This window comes from Acipenser ruthenus, chromosome 10 (genome assembly GCF_902713425.1).
Source record: "Acipenser ruthenus chromosome 10, fAciRut3.2 maternal haplotype, whole genome shotgun sequence".
Taxonomy (NCBI): Eukaryota; Metazoa; Chordata; class Actinopteri; order Acipenseriformes; family Acipenseridae; genus Acipenser; species Acipenser ruthenus.
The window spans coordinates 9,058,133-9,082,656 of NC_081198.1; the positions used below are offsets into that span (position 1 = coordinate 9,058,133).

At 37.0% G+C, this 24,524-nt stretch overlaps 1 protein-coding gene across 5 annotated transcripts in view; it reads left to right on the forward strand.

Annotated features, from left to right (window-relative positions):
* Positions 1–24,524, forward strand: part of rasal2 (RAS protein activator like 2) — an 85,642-nt gene that overhangs the window by 40,854 nt on the left and 20,264 nt on the right. For 4 of the 5 annotated variants that reach the window (XM_034014054.3, XM_034014063.3, XM_034014047.3 and 1 more), the window contains 3 exons: positions 2,943–3,070; positions 3,784–3,910; positions 23,641–23,747. In XM_034014054.3, coding sequence (XP_033869945.3) covers positions 2,943–3,070; positions 3,784–3,910; positions 23,641–23,747 — 362 coding nt within the window. Of the gene's footprint in view, positions 1–2,942; positions 3,071–3,783; positions 3,911–10,799; positions 11,198–23,640; positions 23,748–24,524 lie in introns of those variants that run through there. The other variant, XM_034014071.3, reaches the window with a different exon arrangement.

The following is a 24,524-nucleotide window of genomic DNA, read 5'->3' on the forward strand; positions in this document are numbered from 1 at the left end:
AATCCCCAGTGGGGGACACTGCTGTTGTACCCTTGAACAAGGTACTTTACCTAGATTGCTCCAGTAAAAACCCAACTGTATATATGGGTAATTGTATGTAAAATAATGTGATATCTGTATAATGTGAAATAATGTATAATGTGATATCTTGTAACAATTGTAAGTCGCCCTGGATAAGGGCGTCTGCTAAGAAATAAATAATAATAATAATAATAATAATAATAATAATAATAATAATAATAATAATAATAATAATTCATACTGCTCGCTTGTTTTTATCTTTTGTTGAGACAAATTGTTAACATGTATGATCTACCATGTGTGTTGCTCAATTACTGAAAACCTCATTGTTTCATGGGGGGAAATATGATAGTTGAGGTTGGCCTATTTATAAAGGTTTATGTTGTACTGTAATGTATACGCTAAAATGACTGACTACATTTGTTTAAAAAATAAGTATTGGACTTTAACATTACAGTACTCAGTATCTGGGCATACCGTTTATGTTTTCAACATATCGAAAGTGATCTTATTTGTAAGAAGCATTGCATTTTAATAGGGGATGTTGTGTGTGAGAAAAGAGGCTCTTGTGGTTACAAAAATGCAGAATAGAGACTGTCCTTTTAAAGTATACAGCCAGCTGCATAGTCTAAGAAAAGCTTGAGACTTAAATTAGAACGTTTCTTTAGCAATGCAGTATCTGAGCTTTTATATTTGGGACGGGGGTTGGTTGATCAAAAAGATACATCAGCGTGTTTTCAAGTTTAGTGATCATCTGAGCAAGGTCGTTGTTTAACTGTTCACTGTAACGTTGCTTAATCTTGATCAGTTATGTAACTACCTGCTGCCTTAATGTTAATAATAAAACAGATTTTAGTGATTAGTCCATCTAGGGAAGGCCAACTGAGTTAATGTGTGAGACCAAGTTCCCTTTCACTTTTACCTTGGCTGTAACCGCTAGGTCATGTACAGTACGCAATAATATAAAACCTGTGAAGGATTACATTTGTTTTACAACTCAGATTTATAAGAAGTAAGAGAAATTGCACTAAAATATGGAATGTGTTCTTAAGTACATGGAGACTGATGTATTTATAGTACCTACTGTACAGTCGTCAAATGCATGAACTGCAGCAGGCTGTGTACTGTACCAGACTATAACTTCTTACCATCGACTGCAATCTTTTGAAAACCTACCAAGTCATCTGGCACAAGGAATGCATTCTGGTGTCCCTACCTTCTCCATCTGTCAGTGCTTGCAGGTCTTCACTGAAACTCACTGCTGAGACTTTGCTTTCCGGTGGAGAAATACTACAGTGGTGCTCTCGCCAACACCTGCTGGTCTCTCCAGTTCTAATTGACCACTGTAGCTCCGAGACCTGGCATGTCCCCAAAGTCACTGGGCTGAAGAACACAGCTCATTCAGATCTGACAGATTGAACCTACAGCTGCCTTCCCACCCCCTGTTTTAAGGTCATATATGTTTGTTCAATGAGCTTGCTCTACCCGTAGAATGATATATGCAGGCACCTAAAGGCTAAAGCTCATGACCTCCAACCCTTGACTGACATAAACACTGTTTTCATGCTGTGTGATGCGCAGTGCTGTGACAGACTTGCTCTTTTGCCAATTACTGTACTGACTGTTTGTGCTTTTTGTAGCCTTACAGTGATATATATATATATATATATATATATATATATATATATATCATTGTAAGGCTACAAAAAAGGCTACAGTGATATATATATATATATATATATATATATATATATATATATATATATATATATATATATATATATATATATAATTAGGATACCTCATTAGTTATCTTTTTTGTTCATATTCTCATAACTACAGCTTTTTAATACACTGCCTTTTGTACTATGGCAGTCCTGGGATTTGGATTAATCAGTGATCGACTAGGCTTTTTATCTATTCATTTTATAAGATGTCCCAAAAGAGGCAGAGTGAAACAGTATTAGATCTGGTTTGATGTACTGGGGACTAGGAGGTCACAGTCTTTGTGTATGCCAGGATCACACAGCATAGGAACTGATGGGCTGCCTTTTTATTGCCTTAAGCAAGACATTTTGGTATTATCATTTGTTTTTTTTTTGTCAAACAAGCAGTTTTTAATACACTTACATTGTTAGTTTGTACATTACGTTACAGTAGTTTGTCGGTGACCTTGTTCAAGGCAAGGGGGGAAAAATTCAAACAGATTCAAACAGCAACTCCAATACATTACACTGCAGCCAGCAGATTGCTAGCACCTTTTGCACTGACTAGGCTTATATTTTATTTTTTTGGAAGTGATAGAAATTGAGTTTCACAGCATTTGCTTTGCAGAGGAGACGGATTCACCCTTTCTCCCTTACCAATAAACTTTGAAGTCACCAAAGAAGTAGTATGTACTTTAGTACACTATAAACCTACTGCATGACAGCCTGTTATTGTGAGTGCATCAGTTGGAGAGACATTGTTTGCATGTATTTAATGCCATCTAGTGGTCACACAACATTATGCAGACAAATACTTTTCAACCTCTTCCCACCCCCCCTCAATACAGGATTCACCAAAAGAGGTTTTAATGTATCAAGCTCTCCAATACCTTAACATACTGTGCATAAAGCTGTAATTTGTGGACAGGCTGTGCTTTTTATTTCTACGCTTTAATGTTGTCATTGTTTCTAGGAGATGCTGACACAATGTTCTGTAATTACTGTAATGTTCTTTGCAGTAAATACAACTTTTTGTGAAACGCACATCGTTGGTTTGTATTGCATACCGGACCTAAATTTGGTTTGTGTTTACAATATGACATCTGACAATATGACTTTCTTCTGTCATTGACTGACCTATTGTATTTCAGACAATTCTTTGCTTTGGTTCGCTGTTCTTGTCCACTGACTTCTTTCCTTTTGGTTTCTTCTCAGATGTGAAGGGGCCGCCCACCCACCGACTGTCTTGCGGCCAGTCCCCCTATACCGAGACCACCACATGGGAGAGGAAGTACTGCATCCTGACCGACAACCAGCTGATACTGCTCAACAAGGAGGAAGAGGTAAGTGTGCCTGGAGCTATACTTAAAAAAAAAAAAAAAAACTATCAAATACAGTCACAGCTGACACCGGAAACACGATTCCGTTGTTATTTATAGTGTACCATACATGCAGGTTTACTATGAGGCCAATTTTCCACACTTCATTGGTATAAAATGTTGTTTCTTATTGAAGCCAATGTGAAACTTGGCTTGGCTCACACTGCTATGTAACGGGAGACTGGTATGGATCAGATTCATTCAGAAAAATGCATTATATACTTGAATATGCAAAATAGATCAACGAAAATTCAGTAAATTACTCGCTAGTGAACCCCTTAAACAGATTTTAAAGTCCAGCCCATACCTTCGGGTCCCTCTAGTGAATTTAAATATAATGTACAACCCATGTAAACTCTAGTAACCTATTTAGACACACTGTCCTGTGGAATCACACTTGTTTTCTATATAAAGAACCAGTGTTTATGTAGTTGGTGTTACACTTTAGAAATCTTCTATTTATTTTTATTTTTTTTCCAGAATTATGACCTGTGACTTTATGTAAATAACATGCAGAAAAAAGCAAACATGCAGTGTAGGGTGAACCAGTATCTCTTGCCATACATGGAATGATCCCACATTAACTATGTTAGTTTTCATCACCAGAGGCATGAACAGAATGTGAAAGTGCGGGCTCAGAATTCTCATTACCGCTGGTCTTGTTCTCTCCATCACAGATGCCGGTTGAGGTGCTCCATGAAAGCCAGTCAGACTCCTCCAAGGGGAGAAACCTGCGGAGGACAGTCAGCGTACCGTCGGAGGCGCAGTTCCCCGAGTACCAGCCTGAGGGTGTTGCAAAGCTGGGTAGGCTAGAGACAAGCTTTTTTCTAGAGCCTTTGCTAGGGGTGGGATGGTGAGCATTTAATTGCTGAGAATGAAAAGTTAGAAACGATCTTCTCTGAACCACCACTTATGTCTTACAAACAAAGATGGTAACCAAGACACATTTTCTATCTGATAAGAGCTATTGGGGGAATAAACCATGCGGACGCTGTGCACAGTGTAATATGATTAGATCCAAGACCTTCCACCATCCATAGTCTGGACAGAAGTATTATATTAAGGATTACTTTCCATCTGTCTCTGATTATGTGGTTTATGTAATAAAATGTCCATGTGGACTTATATATGTTGGTGAAACTACAAGACCTGTTAAAACTTGCATTTCTGAGCATAAGAGTGCGATTAGACGGGAGGATTTAAATTCCCCAGTAGCGAAACATTTTAAGGAAGCTAAACATATGGCATCTGTGTTAAGGTTATAGAAAAAACTAGGATGCCCACTAGAGGGGGTAATAGACAAAAATTGTTATGACGTGAAGGTTTCTGGATTTTTACATTGGCTAGCCTGAGCCTTAAGGGACTCCATGAAGAATATTTTTATTTTATTGTGTTACGTGTTCCCATGTGTTGCTACAACGGTTTACGTAAGGTGTGTGTATTGTTTTAATTTCTTTTTTTACATTTTGACCACTTTTTTAAACTTTTAAATTGCATTTCCTGCCTCAAGATGGCTTCCCATGTACCCGCATGGACCTCTCAGAGCTACATTTCCCATCATCCTCCTGCTCACTGGTAAATCCATCTCCGTTACATATGTGAGCAGGAGGATGATGGGAAATGTAGTGCTGCGATCAGTATTTGTTTGATACACAAGGGTTGGTGTATTGGTTATTAAAGATGGTATGGCTATATTTCTTCTTTATAAATTACTACTGAAAATGATGGACAGTCTGCTGTAGAAGTTGGATTGTTTTATTTTGTAACTGCCGTGCAGTGTTGTGTTTCTTGTGTTGTACCTCATACAGTCCTTTTGTCACTGAAAAACACATCAACCTTGTGCTTCCTGTGTGGTGAGGCAGCATTCCTTGGCATTACCAGTTGACAACAATTGCAGATGTTGTTTATTTTGGATACAAGAGAACAGACATGGGTTGGTTGCTTGATTGACACAGCACTGGTAATAAATTGAACTAACTGGATGAAGATTACACCTGGTCTTGGTTCTGTTGGGACCAGAAGCATGGAAGTGATGCCAAGTCACATTCTGTGTGGTTTTCAATCAGTTAAGTTGGGCTGTTGTTCAGAAACAGAGTGACTTGGGGCAAGTGCAGTTCCTCATAAAATATAACTTTGAGACTGTTCTTAATCATACATTAATTTTTTTTTTTTTAGTAGGAATGTGCTCAGGAAAATTAACAGAGGTATTTACAGGATAAGACATTGGATTTATTATTCTTGTTTATTCTTTGATCAGCAGTGATTTGTTGTATTTGATTTCAAGCTGTATATGTGTATTGTAACTGTTACAGTAGCTGCTTATGAAGGTATATTTCTTCTTAACTTTGGGATAAGACCGTCATTTAAATATGACAAAAGGATACAAGTTTAAGTTTAAATAAATAGTTTATTTTATTTCTTTCCTTTTTCATGGAATGGAGTCATTCTTCTCTCCAGACTATTTTTATAAATACGAAGTGCATCAGAACAGCTGCTTAGCATTTCAATTGGGTTTTATTGCAATAAGTCATAACTGAACCACCAGATGGTCAGTCATGTACTATAAAAATAATAAAGTAAAACAAATGTGTAGCCCTTTGCAAATCGAAGTTATTGTACAAGGACATCTACTTTCTTTTCCATCCATTTATTTACACATTTGTATAGAAAAGTGTTGTGGTGCATGGTGTCCCAGGGAATAGAGTGAAGGACCCACACTCGTAGTCATCGCCTCCAGACCCTCAAAATTAAATAGCAGGTTGTCTTCTGTTTTTTTTGTTGTATCTAAAGTCTGAGTAGATATTTATATCTACTGTAGTCGGAGCAAGAATCTGTAAATTCTAAATATAATGACAGCTTTTGGAAACGTAATGTTTTCCTTGATATTTAAGTGTTTCAATGTAATTCCAGTATTTGCACTGGCTTCAGTTGTCATACAATATAGTCATACAGTGGTGCTGTATACACTTGACAAACAGTGCTGCACGTTTTAAGGAAAACTTGTACTAAGATGGTGCTGTTGTACCCCAAAACACCTGCTGTATAGGGACTATGAATATTCTCTTAATACATATATTACACAAAGTTATGGGTCCATGTGTTTAATATGGTAAATATCCAGTATATTTATTTCTTCTTTAGTGTTTACACAATCTGTTGCATATGCTATTCATTTTCTCTCTGCACTCTCCCGTTTCCAGTGGTGTATAATTAATACCTGAGTGAGTCGAGTGCACAGAAGCAGAATAAAATACCAAAGGTCTACTCTGAATAGCTTGTGTGATTTGAACAATAGTTCATTGGTTTACTGTATGAAAAAGAAGACTGCAAAATAACTGAATGCTGATTTATTTTAATCAAGTTCTTTTGCGTGAAGATGTTTGGGAAAGTTGGCATGTGCTCAGTGTTTGGAATTCAAAGCAACAGACAGAAAAGCTTTGTGTGTGTTTTTGACCCAGCAGCAGTGGAGTAGGCAATGAGGTCTGTGGCCTGCAGGACCTGTGGGTTCAGTGCAGCAGGAGGAGGGGGGAACGGCATGCACTGACTGCTTTATACAGGTTTTTAGCACCGTGCAACAAACACAAGTCATTGCTGCAGACCATGTGAATTTATAGCAGGAGCCACTGTTGCTTAGAAGTACACACGCATCAGATCTGAAAGGCTCCAGATTTCTGTTTTATTCTGTGGCCAGCTTCATTTGAACTCTATTCAGAGCCAGTAAGGTTCAAGAGGTGGAGCACTGGGGCTATTTTGTATGACAATGTTAGGCTTGCCGGTGACAAAAATGCCTGATTTTCTAAGCTGGTTCTGCAGTGAAACATTTATACAATGACAGTTGCCCTTAGCTGTGAAAACAATGGTAAAAAAAAAAAATGGTACTGCTTTTTCAGTGGAGTACTGAGGTGTCTGGTTTGGAGTCCTATACAGATACTTGCATACTGCAGGATTATATTTATAAAAAAAAAAAAAAAAAATGCATTATTGTCTGGTGAAAAAACAGTTAATTTGTTACATTTAAAAACTACACGTTTGTTTTCATAAATAATCTGCAGTAAGTTCATTTTCAATTTTATTTGAAATTTCATTAATAGAGTTCCTACTGTGCTAGAAATATTCATGTTTTCACACTGACTAAAATTAAATAAGCCTATTTCTCAAATAGTTTTGTTCTATTTGTGTGTCATTGCTTGAAGTGCCACAGAATCTTTTGATCCCACGCTGCTTAGCAGCACTGCATTCCACAATTTGATTCTGCTAGTGGCTCCAGAATTACATTAACTCTAGCCTGTGTTGTACTTAGTTTGTTTATTTTAAGGTTGTCTTATTTCCATCCCAGGAATACTATGTTATGTTGTCTGTTGGGAGCTTTCTGGTTAATATGCAATTTACATATTCTTTCATCAGTCTTGTAGAACATTGGTGTAGGGCTACACATCCCAGAAGCATTACTGATTGAAATGCTTTTAACAGTGGTTTTACAATTGCCTCAGGCCTTTAAAACAGTCTTGAATTTTGTACCCCGTTTGTCTTGGAATTGATTTGTTTTGTGGGTAGTGTTTATTGCTCTTTTATAGAAGTGCATGTAGTTTGACAAAGCTGGTTGTCATGTCATGTTCTTTCCCTACACAGGCTTACAGATGAAGTTCTCTAACCCCTGCACATTGTAAACCAAGTTTGTAAACCAAGTTTCCACCACTGTTTTCTTCATTTCAAAGTGACGCAAGAGCTTAGTCAAGCAAAATCACTTTCTATGGGTTATAGTGCGTGGTGACGCCCCTGAGATTAAATGACTAACTAACTCTCTCCCCAGTGGTTTATTATTTTTCAAATTAAGTAGGAATTATAGTACAGTCCCTCTGGAGTTTATCTGCGTCGTGTTTGGCCCGGTGATGCTTAGTTTTGACTAACGCTAAGGCTTAGTCAGTGCTGGCCAGGGATCCGTTTCACAATCTTCCAATCCATAAGCTACAGCGTAATTGCAAAATTGGTGCAAAATTGGAGCGTGAATAACAATATCATTTAATTGAGAGGTGTTTTCAATGGCCTCAAAAGTGGTGTACAGTATATGACAGCTATAAACCTATGCTGGTTAAAATGAATAAGAAAGTAATATGCTGTAAAAAAAAAAAAAAAGTGTTTATGAATTTCACTTTTAACTGACTTATCTGCACCCATCCCATCAGTTTTGAAGAATACAGTTACTTATAAATTATTTACCCAAACTGAGATGATAGTCTAGCTGCTTCAATCTAATTGTATTATGTACTGTAATAATGTAAGCAAGCAGTCACACATGAATTGCATTTTAGTGCAAGACTAAACGTGTTGGTAGGACCATGCTGCTTTTAAAAGTATTTCTCTCTGAGATGTAAAATCTAATTCACAGGGGCACCTCAACCACAGCAGACATTACTTACTGGAAGAGTAGATACAGTTGGTTGCCACCACTCTGGGTCGCACCAAAAGATTTCTTTGAACTGTTTTTCACATCCCTGCCTGTGCCAGTCACTGTACTTGTGACCTTCATGGCTTTTTAAAGTTGTTTCACTGTGTGAAATGTTTTTAAACTGCTGTATTTGATATGCTCCCACAGTAAAGTAGGAGTAGAGGTATACTACAGCCTATATGGCATTTTTTTTTTGTATCTCTGGAAACTGCATCTTTTTTAAAGGGCTTTGATACGGTCAAAATGCAGCTTTCCTATAACAATCTCATAACATGTGAATTACAGTTTTAGATGTAAAGAAAACCTTTCTGTAAGTTCCCATGTAAATATTGTCTAACGAAAAAAGGATTGGCTGTAAAGGGAGCCTATTTGTCAAAGGCTCTTAGTCTTGTGCTATGCTTCGGTCAGCTGTGTTTTTTTTTTTTTTTTTTTTAAACATGCTAATTCCACAAATTCATCCAGGTGGTTTTAAAAATAAGGTGGGCTTCACAGCAAAAGAATGTCTGTGTCTTCCAGTACAAGCTTCCATTTTAGAAGCGCCAAAAACTGGAAATAGTTATTGAATTTTAGTTTATTTTAGTATTTCTAAATTCATCACTGTTGAGTGTTTAGTAGTTATGGATGAAGCACTGAGAACTGTATTGTGCGCTCTGTGGCAAATAACTTGAGATACAATCTGTTCATTGTGGAAGCCTGGCAAGGAAAGAAATGCTCCAGGATGCAATGAAACCTCAAGAAGTATACAATCGTGATTGAGGCCATAGGGTTTAGATCTGGCAAATATGGTGCATTTGAATATCTCAATATTTGAATGAGCCATGGTACAGTGCAGTATAGCTGCATAGTGCTGGAAGCTATATCCTACATCCCCTTTGCTGCAGAGTACCCACTGTGTTCTCAGAGTCCCTGTCGGAAAGGAAGACTCTTTCTGCAAGTGCCTATTGTTTGCGATTGATGAGGCAGAGAGGGTCAGCAGATCTGTTACAGATGTGCCATCTCAAGTTACTGGGAAATATTTCGCCTATGCAGTACCGCAAGTTTGTGAGTAGTTAACCCCAACAGTACAAAGCTGCATCAGTATGCAACAAATAATTTATAACACATTTGTTTACCCCTTTTGCCAGTGTTGGTAATCCTTAAATAGCTCATGCTGACAGAGACAGGTCTGGCACAACAGAGGTTTCAACCCCTTGCCAATCTGAGTATATGCTTCAGCAGAGTGCTGAATATTCAGGTACTCTCATCAGCACAATAGCTGTTTTAAAGCCATTTTTCTTTTGTTTTATTTTAGTAATGTGAGTCTCCTTGTTTATTTAAATTAAAAATGTGTATTTTGACTGCAACAATTACTTTGACTCCAGACTGAAATGACTTCTGCAGCTGTCACATGTAACATATTGTGTGACTACCAGTACATTATCTTAACTGTGGTGTTCTTGCACCCCCATACCAACAGCCAATATCCACATGAGAGTTGTGTTTATCCCGCTCAGTCACGCACTGTGCATCTCAGAGGATCTGCGTCATTGCTGTTTTATCATGACCTGAGCTATGAGTTTAGCGGGAGGATGGGTTCACAGCACAGTTGCCAAGTCCGCTTAAAATACGCGGATTTGGGCTTGTTATTTTAACAAGTCGCTTTATTTTTTTGAGAGTCGCGGGTTGAATGCTGTCAATGTATAGGAACGTCATTAGCATTTTAGAATCCTATCCCCACTCGTTCAACAGAAAAACGATTAAAAAATATGGAATTTGTATAAACACCCCCACTCCCCTCCCTCTGAAATGGGTTGGGCTTCGTTTGAAAGGCTGTGCCGCTTGTTTTTCTCGTGACACCTTGCAACACTGCTTCACAGATTAGGGCAGTTTGTTTATACATGTGCAGTAATCCCTGCTGTTAGACCCTATGCATTTCATAAGAACGACACGGGCAGACTAGAAAGACAATTTATTTAACAGTATATGGTATTGTAGTTACTTGATTGACTTTAAAATAGCAATATATTTATTAAACAGCTCTTGTAAAGAAGGATAGAGGGAAGGAATTACAAACTAGCGTCAAGTACAAAGGAATACGTTGTGGCAAGTTATGCTTTTCTTTTTTTACATTCACAGAATAACTGTCAATAAATAAACATTTAATTTTATAACGTAATGAATAAAAGCATCAGCATTCTCAAGAAGCTGGTGGATTTTGTGACATTGGTTGCCATACCGTGAAAAAAAAAAAAAAAAAAAAGCCGTGAAAAAAAATAGTTAGAGTAAAAGCAACAGTTGGAAGTTGGAATAGAGAAAACACCCCCTGCTGAATCAGAGACGGATGAGATTTGAAAAAGGACAAGGGAGCTCTGCTCTAGGAACGATGCACGCGGCATGTGTGTGTTTGCATTCAGATTCGGAGATAGTTAGACTGCTTATTGTTGTGCTCCAGTGAATAGAGGAACAGAGAAATAGAAGCTGAGTGGGTTTGACTGGCTTGGGATCAGGCGTTTCAACATTCCAAACGGTCTGGGGTGAGAAAGAGGCAGGCATAGAGGCTAAAGAGTGAGCTAGAAAGAAATGTTAACTTTCTTGATCGTTGCTCAAGCAGTGTAGTGCAAGCATGGAGGGCGTGTAACACCAGCATAACATCACGCAGTTTACAGGTAAGTTTTTGTTTTATTTGTATTGTCTTATTTCTGTTTTCTAACCTGATTCTTAAGCATTATCATTCTGGTGAGGCGGTAATAACATTCATAAGGCATACGACAGACGTTGAAACATTTGACCAAAGAGTATCCTACTCTTTAGTCCCCGGTATCGGCTAACATAACTCAGTATTAACTACTGATATTAAAATATGTTTGAATAACCTCTTCTTATGTATACCCGCACCCCAGCGAGTGTCTGTATTTAATTTGTAGTGTAATTTGAAACAAGTGTACTAGAAGTTTTTATAGCAGAACATATTAACTACAGTAGAGGGGAACATATCAGTAATTACGGATTCATTATTGTATCGGGACCCACCAGATAACGATAACAGCTTTTCAAAGAGTTATATTTAGATTATTTGGGGCCGTGATTGGCGTCGGTTGTAGAGCATGAAAGTGAAGTGGTTCAATAGTCGGCGCTGTTGTATCATTCGCCGGTCTTTATGCTCACCTTAACGTTGCTCATTGATGCAGTGGAAATGGTAATGCATTGCTTTTGAAACAGGAACAGTGTTTGTTTTTTCTTTTAAGATGTGTTTAACTTTTTTATTATATGAAAATGATTAAATGATAAATAGTCTTGTTTAATATGTATGTTGATTTTAAGAAAATAACTGTTGACGAGCTTGGCATTTTATTTTTCAACCACCATCACAATTAAAAGGAGTGCTTTATTGCATAATCTACTTTTACCAGATATACCTGTTGTAAAATAAAACCAAAACAAAGGAAAACAATACAGCACTTGTGTTTACAAAGTGGAGGCTGTGTATGAGCAATACATCGCAATAATGTATATTTGAGTCACTGTGCCAAAAATAGTTTCTTGCAAATTGACAATAAGACAAGACCTGTATTAAAGTAGTTGAAAAAAATACAATTATTTAAAGATAACTTTTTTCTTACTGTAGTTACATTGAACACTCAAAAGTACTCAAAAGGTGACTTATTGTGGTCATTTGCCAAATATTGATAATTTTAACAGTAATAATAAAACATCACTCATTTTTCTGCTCATTAGCATTGCACAGATTTTGTAAACTTATGTTGTCAGCGAGCTTGTATGGTTAAAGCTGAATCTGTTTGATTAGTGTACGACAAGCTATTTTAAAAATAGGTTAATAAGTACGTGTTATAAATAATTGTTGAATTTGTTGAAACCTTTTTTTTTAATAAAAAAAAAATTGTCTTATCTGGTGACACAGGTTTGCAGGTTTCAATTGGCACAGTACAGTATGAATCAATTAGGGTTTTTTTTTTTTGTTTTTTTTTTATACATTTGTAACTGATTACGACACTTCCTCAAATAGTTTGGCTGCCTGGTTTATCAGTAAGTGCACAGGAACATTTTTTTAGGTGCAGTTTGTGTGTTAGGCTGGGTTAATCCGTGCCTCAGGTGCAGGGAGGGTACTGAATCCTTGGCAATGACAATGAAACACAAGAACACAGAAACATGTGTTATCGTGTGGCAGTAATCTGAATCATGTGTGTTACCTGTCTTCTGAGAACATTATTCCTTATAGTACTGTATACTTTTTTTTTTTCTTATTTAACTTATTTTCTTATCACCAATTTATTAATTTGAGTTAAATAATACGTAAACCCACAGATCCTGTAGGCCACTTGTGTAGCACTGTCGCAGAGGTCAGTGTGCTTTGTTGACAGTCTGCTCTGAAATTGGGTTTACAAGTAAATATTTTAAATGGTTGCTAGGAGTTTCCCCATTTACTGGTACTGTACTTTGTTTTTTCAAGTAGAACGCTGATTTTGTTTTTTCAAGTAGAACGCTGATGAAGGTGATAGTTAAGATGTTTTACTATTTGACTTAATCGAGTGTTTTTGAAGTTATGGGTGAATTTGTGAATGTTTGCAGCAATTAAATGTGTAGTCTGGTGGGGATGAGCTTTTTTTTTTTTTTTTTTTTTTGCTAAATGTATTGTACAGTACCTGTTGAGCAATACTGTAAATCACGTCTATCTGGGTTCTGATGTCCCAGCTAAGTAGCACCTCACCCAAAGCCCTGTTTCCAGTCTTACTGTACCAGAGGGTCATCGGCCATAACTCCATGCACATTGCAGAGAGAGGACATCTTTTGCATTGTTTTGCTAGATTTTTGTTTCCTGCTAAACTAAGATCTTTAAGTTGGAATGGAGTTGAACGTCAGTATTGGGGGTTATCAAGGAAATCTTGAGAAATGATTCTGTAATCCCAAAAAATCCTGTAGGCACTCCCAACAGAGCGGGCAGTGTTATTGTAGTCTCTTCAACTCCTGTTTGTTGTTGTGGAAAGGCTGGTCCTTCAAAGGGGACCATGAGAACACTAAAAATAGAACATGTTTTTGGAGTGTCATAATTTTGCTGTGACCTTTCAGTGGCCGTATTGTTGACCATAATCATAATAATCCATGTGTAATCTTTGTTTACTGGCTTTGAACTGTAGGTTCTGTACCAGCAAAAGCAGGTTGCTTTAGATTCTTGGAATACTGTACTAGTCCCTCCTAGGCATTTTTTATGGGTGTAGGTAGAGTAGTGACTAGAATTTTATCACATTGTCAATCTTTTCACCTCCAGGTTCAGTTTTGCAATTTACAGAGGGTACTAAGTTTTTATTGACAATTTCCATTGGTCGATACAGGATCTGTATTTTTCTATTACTAAAACTGGGAGGTTAAAATCCGGAATCCCAGGTACAGTAGCTTGAAATTCTTGAAAGCTTGAAAGTCCAGAGACCTGTGTTACTTGTGATTTCATACTTCATTCTCATTACAGTATGTATCGGACAGTTTCTTTGGCAAGCGTCTTTAATTGTCTTCTATTTTATGTCATACTGTTTGCCATATGCGATGAGAGATGGATACAGATATGCTGAGCCTGAAGTGGGGTACAGTAGTCACTCTGTAGGTCAGCATGTGTGATACTGCTTGCTGTTGTTGGAGCTTTAAAATTGTGGAGTGACAACAGTTTAGATTAAACTGGACTATTGCCTAAGGAGTTGTCACTTCAAGAGTGTTTGACACTTAATTTAGCCATGGGGGGGTGGGGATTACATGTCAATAAATATGATTTTTTATAAATAAAGATGTTGAATAAAAGGTAAAAATTAAAAAAAATAAGAAGTTCTACAATTCATCTGTCAGTATAAAATAATTTTCTGTGCATTCTGGGAAATGTAATTCGTACTCCCTGTAGACATCACACTGCTCATCCAACCACCCAACTCAGCTTTCTGTTACTAGAATTAGGCCTACTACCTGAGAATAGATGTCTGCTCTGGTGCTTTGAATAATCAATACTTTATTAAAGATTTCTTCAAAAGGGTTAAGATGTGTAATCTGTCATAATGGAAAGGGAGGCTTGTAACTTGATTACAGCTAATGCAGGTTTTTAAGCCAGCACCAATAAATGTATCCTAAGGTTTTATTATCGTTAAACTGAACATGCATGCTCGTAGAACAAATGCATTCGCTGAAGATTAACATGTAATTCTTTAAACCTTGCTTTGCCTGTTATAATAATAATAATAATAATAATAATAATAATAATAATAATAATAATAATAATAATAATAATAATAATAATAATAATAAAAGTTAGATATTGCCGTCAACTCTATATTCCATAGAGCTGGTAAGTGTGGCACGTTTTAATTCTCAATGTATTTCTGTAAGACGCATTTGGCAACCTGCATTCTGCATCATACTATTACACCTGCTAAGCACTGTTGTAGCCTAAAGTTGTATGTGTCCAGATTATAAAAGATAAATAAGAAAAAGCATAAGGTAAATATATCAATAAGACTGTACAATACTGTATATCTGACAACCCTTTCTACTGTATACTGTAAGTAGCAGATAATTCTGTCCAAAATATATACTTGAGTTTATTGGTTCAGTTTCCATTTTACAACCCAATCTTTGTACAATATAGATTTTAAAATAAACCTTCCATTATACCATCTAAAGAAGCCCTGTCGGTTTAACATCTTAATCAGCTCTTGTGAATATTTTATTGGCTTTCTCAATGATTGAGTCTTTGATGAGATTATTTTGTTTTCACCTTGTCTGTCCTTACATTAAAATCCTCAGAACATAACTGCAGTGATATTTGAGCATGGATGGGCTGAATTAATTATTCATGTAATATAGCTGGCTAAAAAAAAAGCCCAGCCTCAGACTTATTTTTTCTTATTTTCTGCTGTGAGAATGATTTCCATCCCCTACAAAGACAAACGGATCACAACAGTATGCAGTACCATCCATACACCTACTGTACCTCAACCACAAACAAGAAACAGCTGCTTAAAGAAAGTGATGTTGTAAATTGATTTACTGTCGTAAATTCATGCGCTCTATCTTGTGGCATTATGTACAAAGGTTCACGTTTTATTATTTTCATATTAAAAAAAAAAAAAAACACTGGATATTAAGGTTACACAATAATTCCACTTTGACCTGCGTTACTGTTATTAGTCTACTGTAATAAGTATATTGTACAATATTTCTTTCATTCTCACTGTAATGTATTTTAGAAGTTTGCACTGCAAGGGACTGTGAGGTAACTATTTAAACTTGTTGTAATATGCTAACTAAAACAAAGTCAAAACTATTTGTAAGGAGGCTGTGTGGTCCAGTGGTTAAAGAAAGGGGCTTGTAACCAGGAGGTCCCCGGTTCAAATCCCACTTCAGCCACTCACTCATTGTGTGACCCTGAGCAAGTCACTTAACCTCCTTGTGCTCCATCTTTCGGGTGAGACGTAATTGTAAGTGACTCTGCAGCTGATGCACAGTTCACACACCCTAGTCTCTGTAAGTCGCCTTGGATAAAGGCGTCTGCTAAATAAACAAATAATAATAATAAGTTAGCATGTACATATTTGTCCAAGCGCCTGACCAGTATTATTGTACATTGTACAGTACATGGAAGTTCTGTACCTTGAGGTTTTACATTCGAATAAAACTGAGACAGTAGCGAAACACAGAAAACAAGGAAACACTGCAATTGACAAGTAAGCACCATCAGTTGTTTATTTAAAGCCATTATGGTAGTTTTATAAGGCTGTTAGTGTCATTTTTATGGTGATAAATAAACCTCAAATAAATACTACATTAATTGGTTGTGGATTCCATCATCAGTGGCAAATGTCAGCTGAAATTAATTTTAAAATCTGACGTGGTGCCATTGTGTTATTAATTTTACTAAGATTTTAGCATACAATACGTCTGTTAGGTGGAAACATTGTAAATTCTGTCACATAAAATATAGAAACATGTATTTTCTATTGTTTTGTTTCTGCTGGTTTCAAAATCAAAAGTTGGCGGTGTACGTTTCCCTTGCGTAACATAATGACAAGTGACATCACCATAATATTATCGCTTTATCATTGGCAGCTGTCAAGCTATTTACTGTGTAATAATGCAGTAATGTGAGCAGCCTCGGCTTATTATTTATTTATTTATTTATTTATTTATTTATTTATTAATTAGCAGACATCCTTATCCAGGACGTCTGCCCTTATCCAGTTTTTTAATAACTTTGTTTAAAAAAAGTATTACTTGTCATTCAGAAGAAAGCGCTAATGAGCCAAGTTCAGTCCCATAAGCGTAATGCTGCTGTTGGCAGTCAACAGCTTAATTCCATTGGAACAGATCAATGTGTCCTCTACTGGGAATTGGCCTGTGATTGATGAATCTACTGTGGCGTCATAGAAGCACGTTAACTGGACTGGTCTTTTCTGTGTTCATTTGAAAGGCAAGCCACATCCTACAGGTGGATAGTATTGCTGTACTGTACTGTACTGTGCATTTGTGTCAGAGTAGTGCAGATGACATGCAATTTTAACTCGCAGTAGACCCGGAACTCCTACACTCCCAATATTCAAATCAATCCATATTCTTGATCAAAATACAGTCTCTGTTGTGTATTTCATATTTTCTTTTTCCCGAATCGCTGGTATGGGACTGATTTTTATCAATTATATGTGATTTATTTATTGATTATTTTAGTACAGTAGCAGAAATGCTTGGATATCATTATCATGCTGAAATGCATTTTCCTGTTGAATTTGTTCTCTTTACTATATGAAGGTGAAATGCCCCCAAAAAATATGTATAGGTCATTCCACGCCAACTCAACCAGAAAAGGGACATTTCATTGCCTGTCTGTCTCAGATTTTCCTAGAAAAACTCACTTGGGTTTTCTGACACGCTGAGTTCAGAAATGATAGCCATTTTTTTTAAATGTCCCCTTTGACCTGTGACCTTGCAAAGGTCAACCTAAAGTGAGAAAGGGAGCTTGACCACAAAAATCACCCTGGGCGCAATTTAGTTGCTACCATCACGTGTAGCACCTCGATCTACTCGTATTGAAAAAACATGTGGTTTCAAGTCCCACCATTGGTCAGTAAACCCCATTGAAATTTGAATTTTTGCTATTTGTACCAAGTTTAGGCCATAATAACCTGCGTGGGGCTCCAAAAAAACACTCAATGATATGTTTAGATAGATGTTGATGAGATCTACAAGCATCAAGCAAAATATCATGGTATCCGGGTGATTTTGGATTTTTGTCAGATTTTTGAAGTTGCGTTTGTCATGCATTCAAGCATTGCTTATGGCCACTTTGGTGAGACTAAAGTGCCACATAGTTATATCCAAACTGACACTTTCGTCAACTTTGCATTCTCTGAGGATTTATCTAGAGGAAAAAGTAACAGTATGTGCTTCCACTGGCACTACCTTGGAGCTGAGGGGTTATGAACTTGCATTGGACTTGGGACTTCGTCGTTACGATGACACATTTGACCAGAACCTTACTTAGTTGGGTTTTAAAAACTACATTCACGTTTTTTCTTAAAAAAAAAAAACATCTTCCTTGTTTACAGCACCTTTTAAATACACCTGTCTCTGTCATCGAAGACCTCCTAAACCAAAGACTTTCAGCTGTCCCTGAAATTGACTGATTGGCTAGCATGAGAATGCAGCAAATGACTTTTTCACAAATGGTTGGTCAGTCAATCAATTATCCCCCTAGGTAGGCACCACAACTTATAAAAAAAAAATGACCAGTGGTGGGACTTGAAACCAAAAGTTTTTCACAGAATTTGGAAGACTGGTTCCTTACAGCAATACTTACATGTTAGGACTCACTTCCCCTACAGGGTAAAGGGTTAGGCTGAAGTTTGAATAAAAGTCGTCGGTTACCCCTCGTCTTGCAATTTGCCAGAAGTGAGTAGGGTGCGCCTGGTATTTTTTTCTGAAAAGCCCTATTCAATACGAGTAGAACGAGGTGCTACACATGATGGTAGCATCTAAATTGCACCCAGAGTGATTTTTCTGGTCAAGGTCCCTTTCTCACTTTACGTTGACCTTTGCAAGGTGACAGGTCGAAGGGGAAAGAAAAAAAAGAAAAAAATAATGGCTATCATTTCTGAACTCAGCATGTCTGAAAACCCCCAGGTGAATTTTTCTAGGAAAATCTGAGACGGACGAGCAACGGCACTAGTTGAGTTGGCATGGAATGACCCGTATGTATGTTGGTGTTAATGTTATCATTAGTTGACATAACAGTACATTTCCATTTGCTGTATGGCATACAATTATTGGTTAAGAAAAAGAATGTATTAAAGTGGAAGTTTATACTGTACTGTGCAGCTTGGTTTAACAGCACTGTATTTTCTGATTGTACAGTAAATTACATTTTGCAGTGTGGCAGAGCTGTGCTGTAACTGAATGCAGAAATTTAGGAAGATGCATCGATCTTATTGTGAGGGAAATCAAGGGTGGAGTGCTGGACAGGAGCACGCTACTTTGGGAAAGGCTGTTCTTTAACTCTTCCTTCCGTGAACACAAAGTGAGCCTGGTACAGAAGCTGTGTTTCCCATAGTCTTGAGATTAAAGCAGAGCTATTGGATTTTACTGTAAGGTAATTTATCTTGTTGGAAAAAGTCACTATTACTGATTTTGGAAACCTTTTTAAATCTTTAGATCAGATCCCACCTAAGCTGTTGATCTGAAGAATACCACTTTGTGGCAATTGTGCTTTTAATTAGACTGTATCTTATGCATTGCTTGTCAGTAAGTATACATGTGTTAGTATACAGCTATATACAACAACTTTGGGTCATAGCTGTAAAATGTGTTTTACATATTAGCCTAAATATAATATAGCCCACTGTAAAGTATAAAACTTAACATTGCATTTAAAATATACAGTTTAAGTAGATATTGTGTTTATAGAAAAAAACTAAATGAAGAGAATTATAGTTGTAAATTGCAGCATGAAGTTTTAACACCTACTCTCATGTAATGGAAATCATTTTTACATTTTTTAATTAAGCAGGATTTCTGTTGTTGTTTCACTAAACAATACAGATGTGTTCAAATGTGAATAATAGAATTTATAAAAAATAATGAGTCACGCTACTGTAGCGGCTGATATACAGTTCTGTATTGTACCACCCCTTGGGGAGTTACAGTAAGCTCTGGACAGGGGCCCGCAGCCTCTGCAAAAATGCAAGACCTGATCATTTTGGAAATTAAGTCGGATGTGCTTGGGTGTTTTGAGTTACGGTTTTGCTAGACAACCATTAAAGGAAATTTTAGATTTTCGGTTTAGTACAACTATAAATTTCTCCTAATTCTTGCTACTCTGGGAGCTCTGTTCAGTGCACTGTCTCTGTGGTGCAGCCAGCAGGCAGACTCCGCAGCAGAAGCAGCTCGATTTGAGAGTAATAGAGTAATGCAGCTGGAGCGATTTGATTGAATAACTGCGGTAGAATCTCATCCTCTCGCAGCCAGAGTCTGGGCCAGTGATAAAGTGAAGGTTATGACAGAATCCGAGAGAGAGTGAGAGTGAATATACATGGAGCAGGAAGACAGCGCTGTTAGTGGGACACTGTGTATTAACTGGTGAGGTGTAGAGGAACTTTTCAAAAACACAGAGGCAATAGAGCTGGTTAAACGATGACCAAAGGTGGAACCAGAACATTGGTGATTGGCTAAGTCAGAGTCTGTGCTCTGCCAATCAGCTGCTGGATAGAGTTGTCCATGTGATTTTCTTCAAGTGATGGGGAACATTTGTGATAGAGGTATACAACTTTATTTTTAATACAGTAATTATGTATGTAAATTATGTATGATGCTAATTTCTACCTACAGTACCTGTAATATAGTTATGTAATATTACAGCTAACTACCATTTTGATCTGTTAAAAAATGTTATTGGTGGTAGAGTACTCCAATTGGTTTACTGTAGTTACTGTCTACAGTATAAGTACAATACAACTTTGCATCTCTGACCCCCTGTGGACTGGGGCGTAGGTGGATTTGTGGAAGTCGGATTTGTGAACATCTATAGAAATTGACATTTACACATGTATAAATAGGTTAGTGAACAAAAACAACACTCAAACTGCTTTAAACATGGGGAAATTCTTTGCTTTAAAAGTAAGCAAACATAAACAAGATTAATTAGGCTACAAATACACAGTGTTGCTATGCGGTTTACTATAAGCCATCTCCATGCAAAGCTTTAAAAATATATATATATATATATATATATATATATATATATATATATATATATATATATATATATACACAAAACAAATGGTAAATGTACAGTAACCTGCAACTCATGGCTTCTTTCTTAACTCTAGAAGTCCCTGCCTCCCTGATTCTGCTTTCTTAATATCTCTGTCACGGTACTTTGCGCTCTTTCTTGATATTGCCAACAGCCGATAAGAAGCTTGGTTTAAATATTGCTTGGGCTATTTTAAACAAACGTCCGGTAAGCATTATGTTTATGAAGCTTGCTTTGTTTAATTCAAATGTATTAAAAAGCTACAACAACACGCTGCCAATATCTGCATATCTTGCTATTTATTTTATGTTTCTAAAAAGGTGCCATTTTGTATTTCGTTTTCTGGCCAGGCTGCTGACTTTCAGGAGTTTGCGGTACTACTTGAAGGTATTATTTAAGTCATCGATTGTTGGATTTATTCAGGGTAGCTCAATTATCATTTAGGTATGTGATAGTGAAGGAGATCCCTAAGATAGGCAGGGCCTTGAGAATGTAAGGATTTATAAGTTAGTAATAAAACCTTAAAATCAATCCTATATTTAACTGGCAGCCAGTGGAGAGAAGCAAGAACAGGAGCTATATGCTAATGTTTCTTGGTCTTAATGAGAATACAGGCAGCACTATTTTGAACATATTGTAACCTGTTGATAACCTTAGAGAAGATACCTGCAAAAAGAGCATTACAATAATCCAGTCTTGATGAAATAAAGGCATGTGTAAGCTTTTCTGCGTCAGTCGTAGATAATGAGGATCTAAGTGTAGCAATGTTCATAAGGTGGAAGAAAGACACTTTGCAGACATTCTTAATATATGATCCTCAAATGGTAACATAGGGTCAAATCTCACACCAAGATTGGTAACCAATGAAGTGGCACTGATCTCATGGCCATCAATTTCAAGGCTAATATCAGCTGCCGTTGAGATCTGATGCGGCGAACCCACTAACATTACTTCTGTTTTGCTGCAATTAAGCTGTAAGAAATTTCGCTGCAACCACGTCTTTATGTCGGCTAGACAATTATTCAATAGAGAGACAGCCAAAGTAATATCTGGTGTAGTTTTCAAATAAAGTTGACTGTCATCTGCATAACAATGGAATTGAATACCATGTCGGCTGATTACATCAGATTAAGTCCCACCCAATGTAACAAACTGTGTTCTGTCAGAAAGATAAAATTTAAACCACTGCAAAACTATACCAGAAAGACCAATCACAGATTTAAGACGGTGTAAAAACAACTTTGTGACTTACAGTATCAAAAGCAGTACTTCGATCTAAAAGAACCAATATAGATGGTGAATCAGAGTCTGCAGCCATCTGCAAGTCATTAACTACCTTAACTAAAGCAGTTTCAGTACTATGGGCAGGTCTGAACCCGGACTGAAAGGTTTCATAACGCTGATTTGATACCAAATGAGACGGTAATTGTGCTGCTACAACCCGTTCTAAAACTTTGGCCAGGAAGGGTAAGTTAGAAATGTGCCTATAATTGCAGAATGCAGAGGCATCCAAAGTGGGCTTTTTAAGCAACCCATTTAAATCCTGAGGTCACTACTCCAGAATTCAAAGATTTATTAATAAGATTAGTAATGAAGGAACCCAAGACTGATGAACAGGACTTAAACAAGAAAGTGGGAATGGGATCTAAGAGACAACTGGTAGTTTTCATCTTTGTGACTGTGTCAAACAAGACAGATGGAGTAACCTCAGCAAAGTTATTATTTATTTATTTATTTAGCAGACACCCTTATCCAGTGCGACTTACAATTGTTACAAGATATCAAATTAGTTTACAAGATATCACATCCGATAAGACTGGTCCAGTAAGGATAAGGGTATTTTCAATTGAAACAATACCAGTGTTGTCGCCCAATAATTGAAGCCTTATGTTTTTAATATTTATAATCAATATTTTCATGTGTTACTGTATGTGGGCCTTGATTGTGTAAAACCAAAATCACGTTTTTGTATTGTATTCTTACTAGTCCATATTGGAGATCACCATGCTAACTGCTGTTCTCTGCGGAGACCACGAAGATAGGGAAGCTGTGGGGCTTGTGTTACTGCTGCAGATTGATAAGCAGGTTTCCATCTGGTACTGTAGCTGGGAAAGGATTCACTGGAGTATAGTTTGCAGATGCTTGCCATGATTGGCTCAGCCGATCAGCGATGGGGTATGATGCCTTTCATCTTTAGGTGACCATGTTTGGTTCCAACCTGGTCTGTTCAATTTTTCAAATTACTATGGGTCTTTGTATATTTAAAATGGGTTCTGTTATAGTAGTCTTTTTTTTAAAAAACACATATTGTGAAGTTATCATCATCCTGATTGGCATTGACCACCTTTGTTGACACATACTAAGAGAAGCAAAGGATTACAGATGGGCACAGAAACTAAGTGCCTCTCTTTTGAGATGGTTCAATAAAGTACCTGTAGGGCATGGTTGAATTACATTGGCAGGACGCAGTTCGGAAGTTTGTATTGAAACTGCTCATAATGCATCTGCTGTTTTAAATAGGGAATTGCTGTACAGCAGTACTGTGTTTTTTTGTTTGGATTGTGAGATACAGTACAGAGCTTGCAGATGTCCTTGATAACATCAGCTATGCAACTGCTGCACGTACGGTAGTAGCAGGGGGTTGCATGTCTTTTTCACAGTAATGTAGTGGCAAGCAGGTAAAAGGAGGATGAAGCTAAAACTACTGTAGCTTTCTGGAATATAATGAAAAGGTTAAACTAGCCTATAAGAAAAGTCAGAATTTATAGTATTATACAGTAGCTACTATCCTTGTAATGGGCATCTGTTGTGTTTCAGAGGTGTCTGCTGAAAGGTCCCCAAGAAGGAGAAGTATATCGGGACTCGGGAGCTCCGAGAAGAACAGCTCCATGGATGGACCCAACTCTTCCCCTTTCAAAGTGCCGGTATGTTAACTTCTTATTGATAAGATATGAAGATGTATGTGCTGATTGCTACTGTTAGAAAGGTATTCATAATGGGGGGAAAAAGCATTTATTTATTAAGGTTTGTTTTAATGTATTACTTTCTCCAGGACCTCAACAAAATAGATGAATCTGTTTGAACTTAAATTTAATAATCGGATAGGTAGACTATTTATATTTGAACAGTTATTCTGTTCCCAGTCTTTCCTTGCTGTTGTAGACACTGAGTAGCACAGGATATGAGTGTGTCTGACAAGGCCAGGCAGTGTGATGCATTTGTATATGCAGCACCTCAGAAGCCTCTGCAGTATTTTGCACCCAGATGCTAGCTGTCAGTTCAGTCAACCCTCCAAGCTCCATAGTCTATGGTTTGGCCCATGGGTCAGTTTCTCATTTAGCTACTTTAGCAAGTACAATACATGAACATGTTTCAAGTTGAGGCAGTATGTTGTATGTTAATTTTAAATCATGTATATTCTCTCTCTCTCTCTCTCTCTCTCTCTCTCTCTCTCTCTCTCTGGTATAAATGAATTCAATTAACATACAGTATATCTGTGTATGTGTTTGGTATCTTTTTGCTGTAGAAATTCATCTTTGTTCATGAATGAAGTTATTTCTTTTAAATTGAATGCCTTTAAGGGTTAACTGTTTTAAATGATCAAGCTAATTAAAATAAACAATTTAAAATTCAGCTTAGACATGCAGAAACATTTATTTTACTTCAATCTAAACAGAACAGCAAACTATTAATTAAGAAAC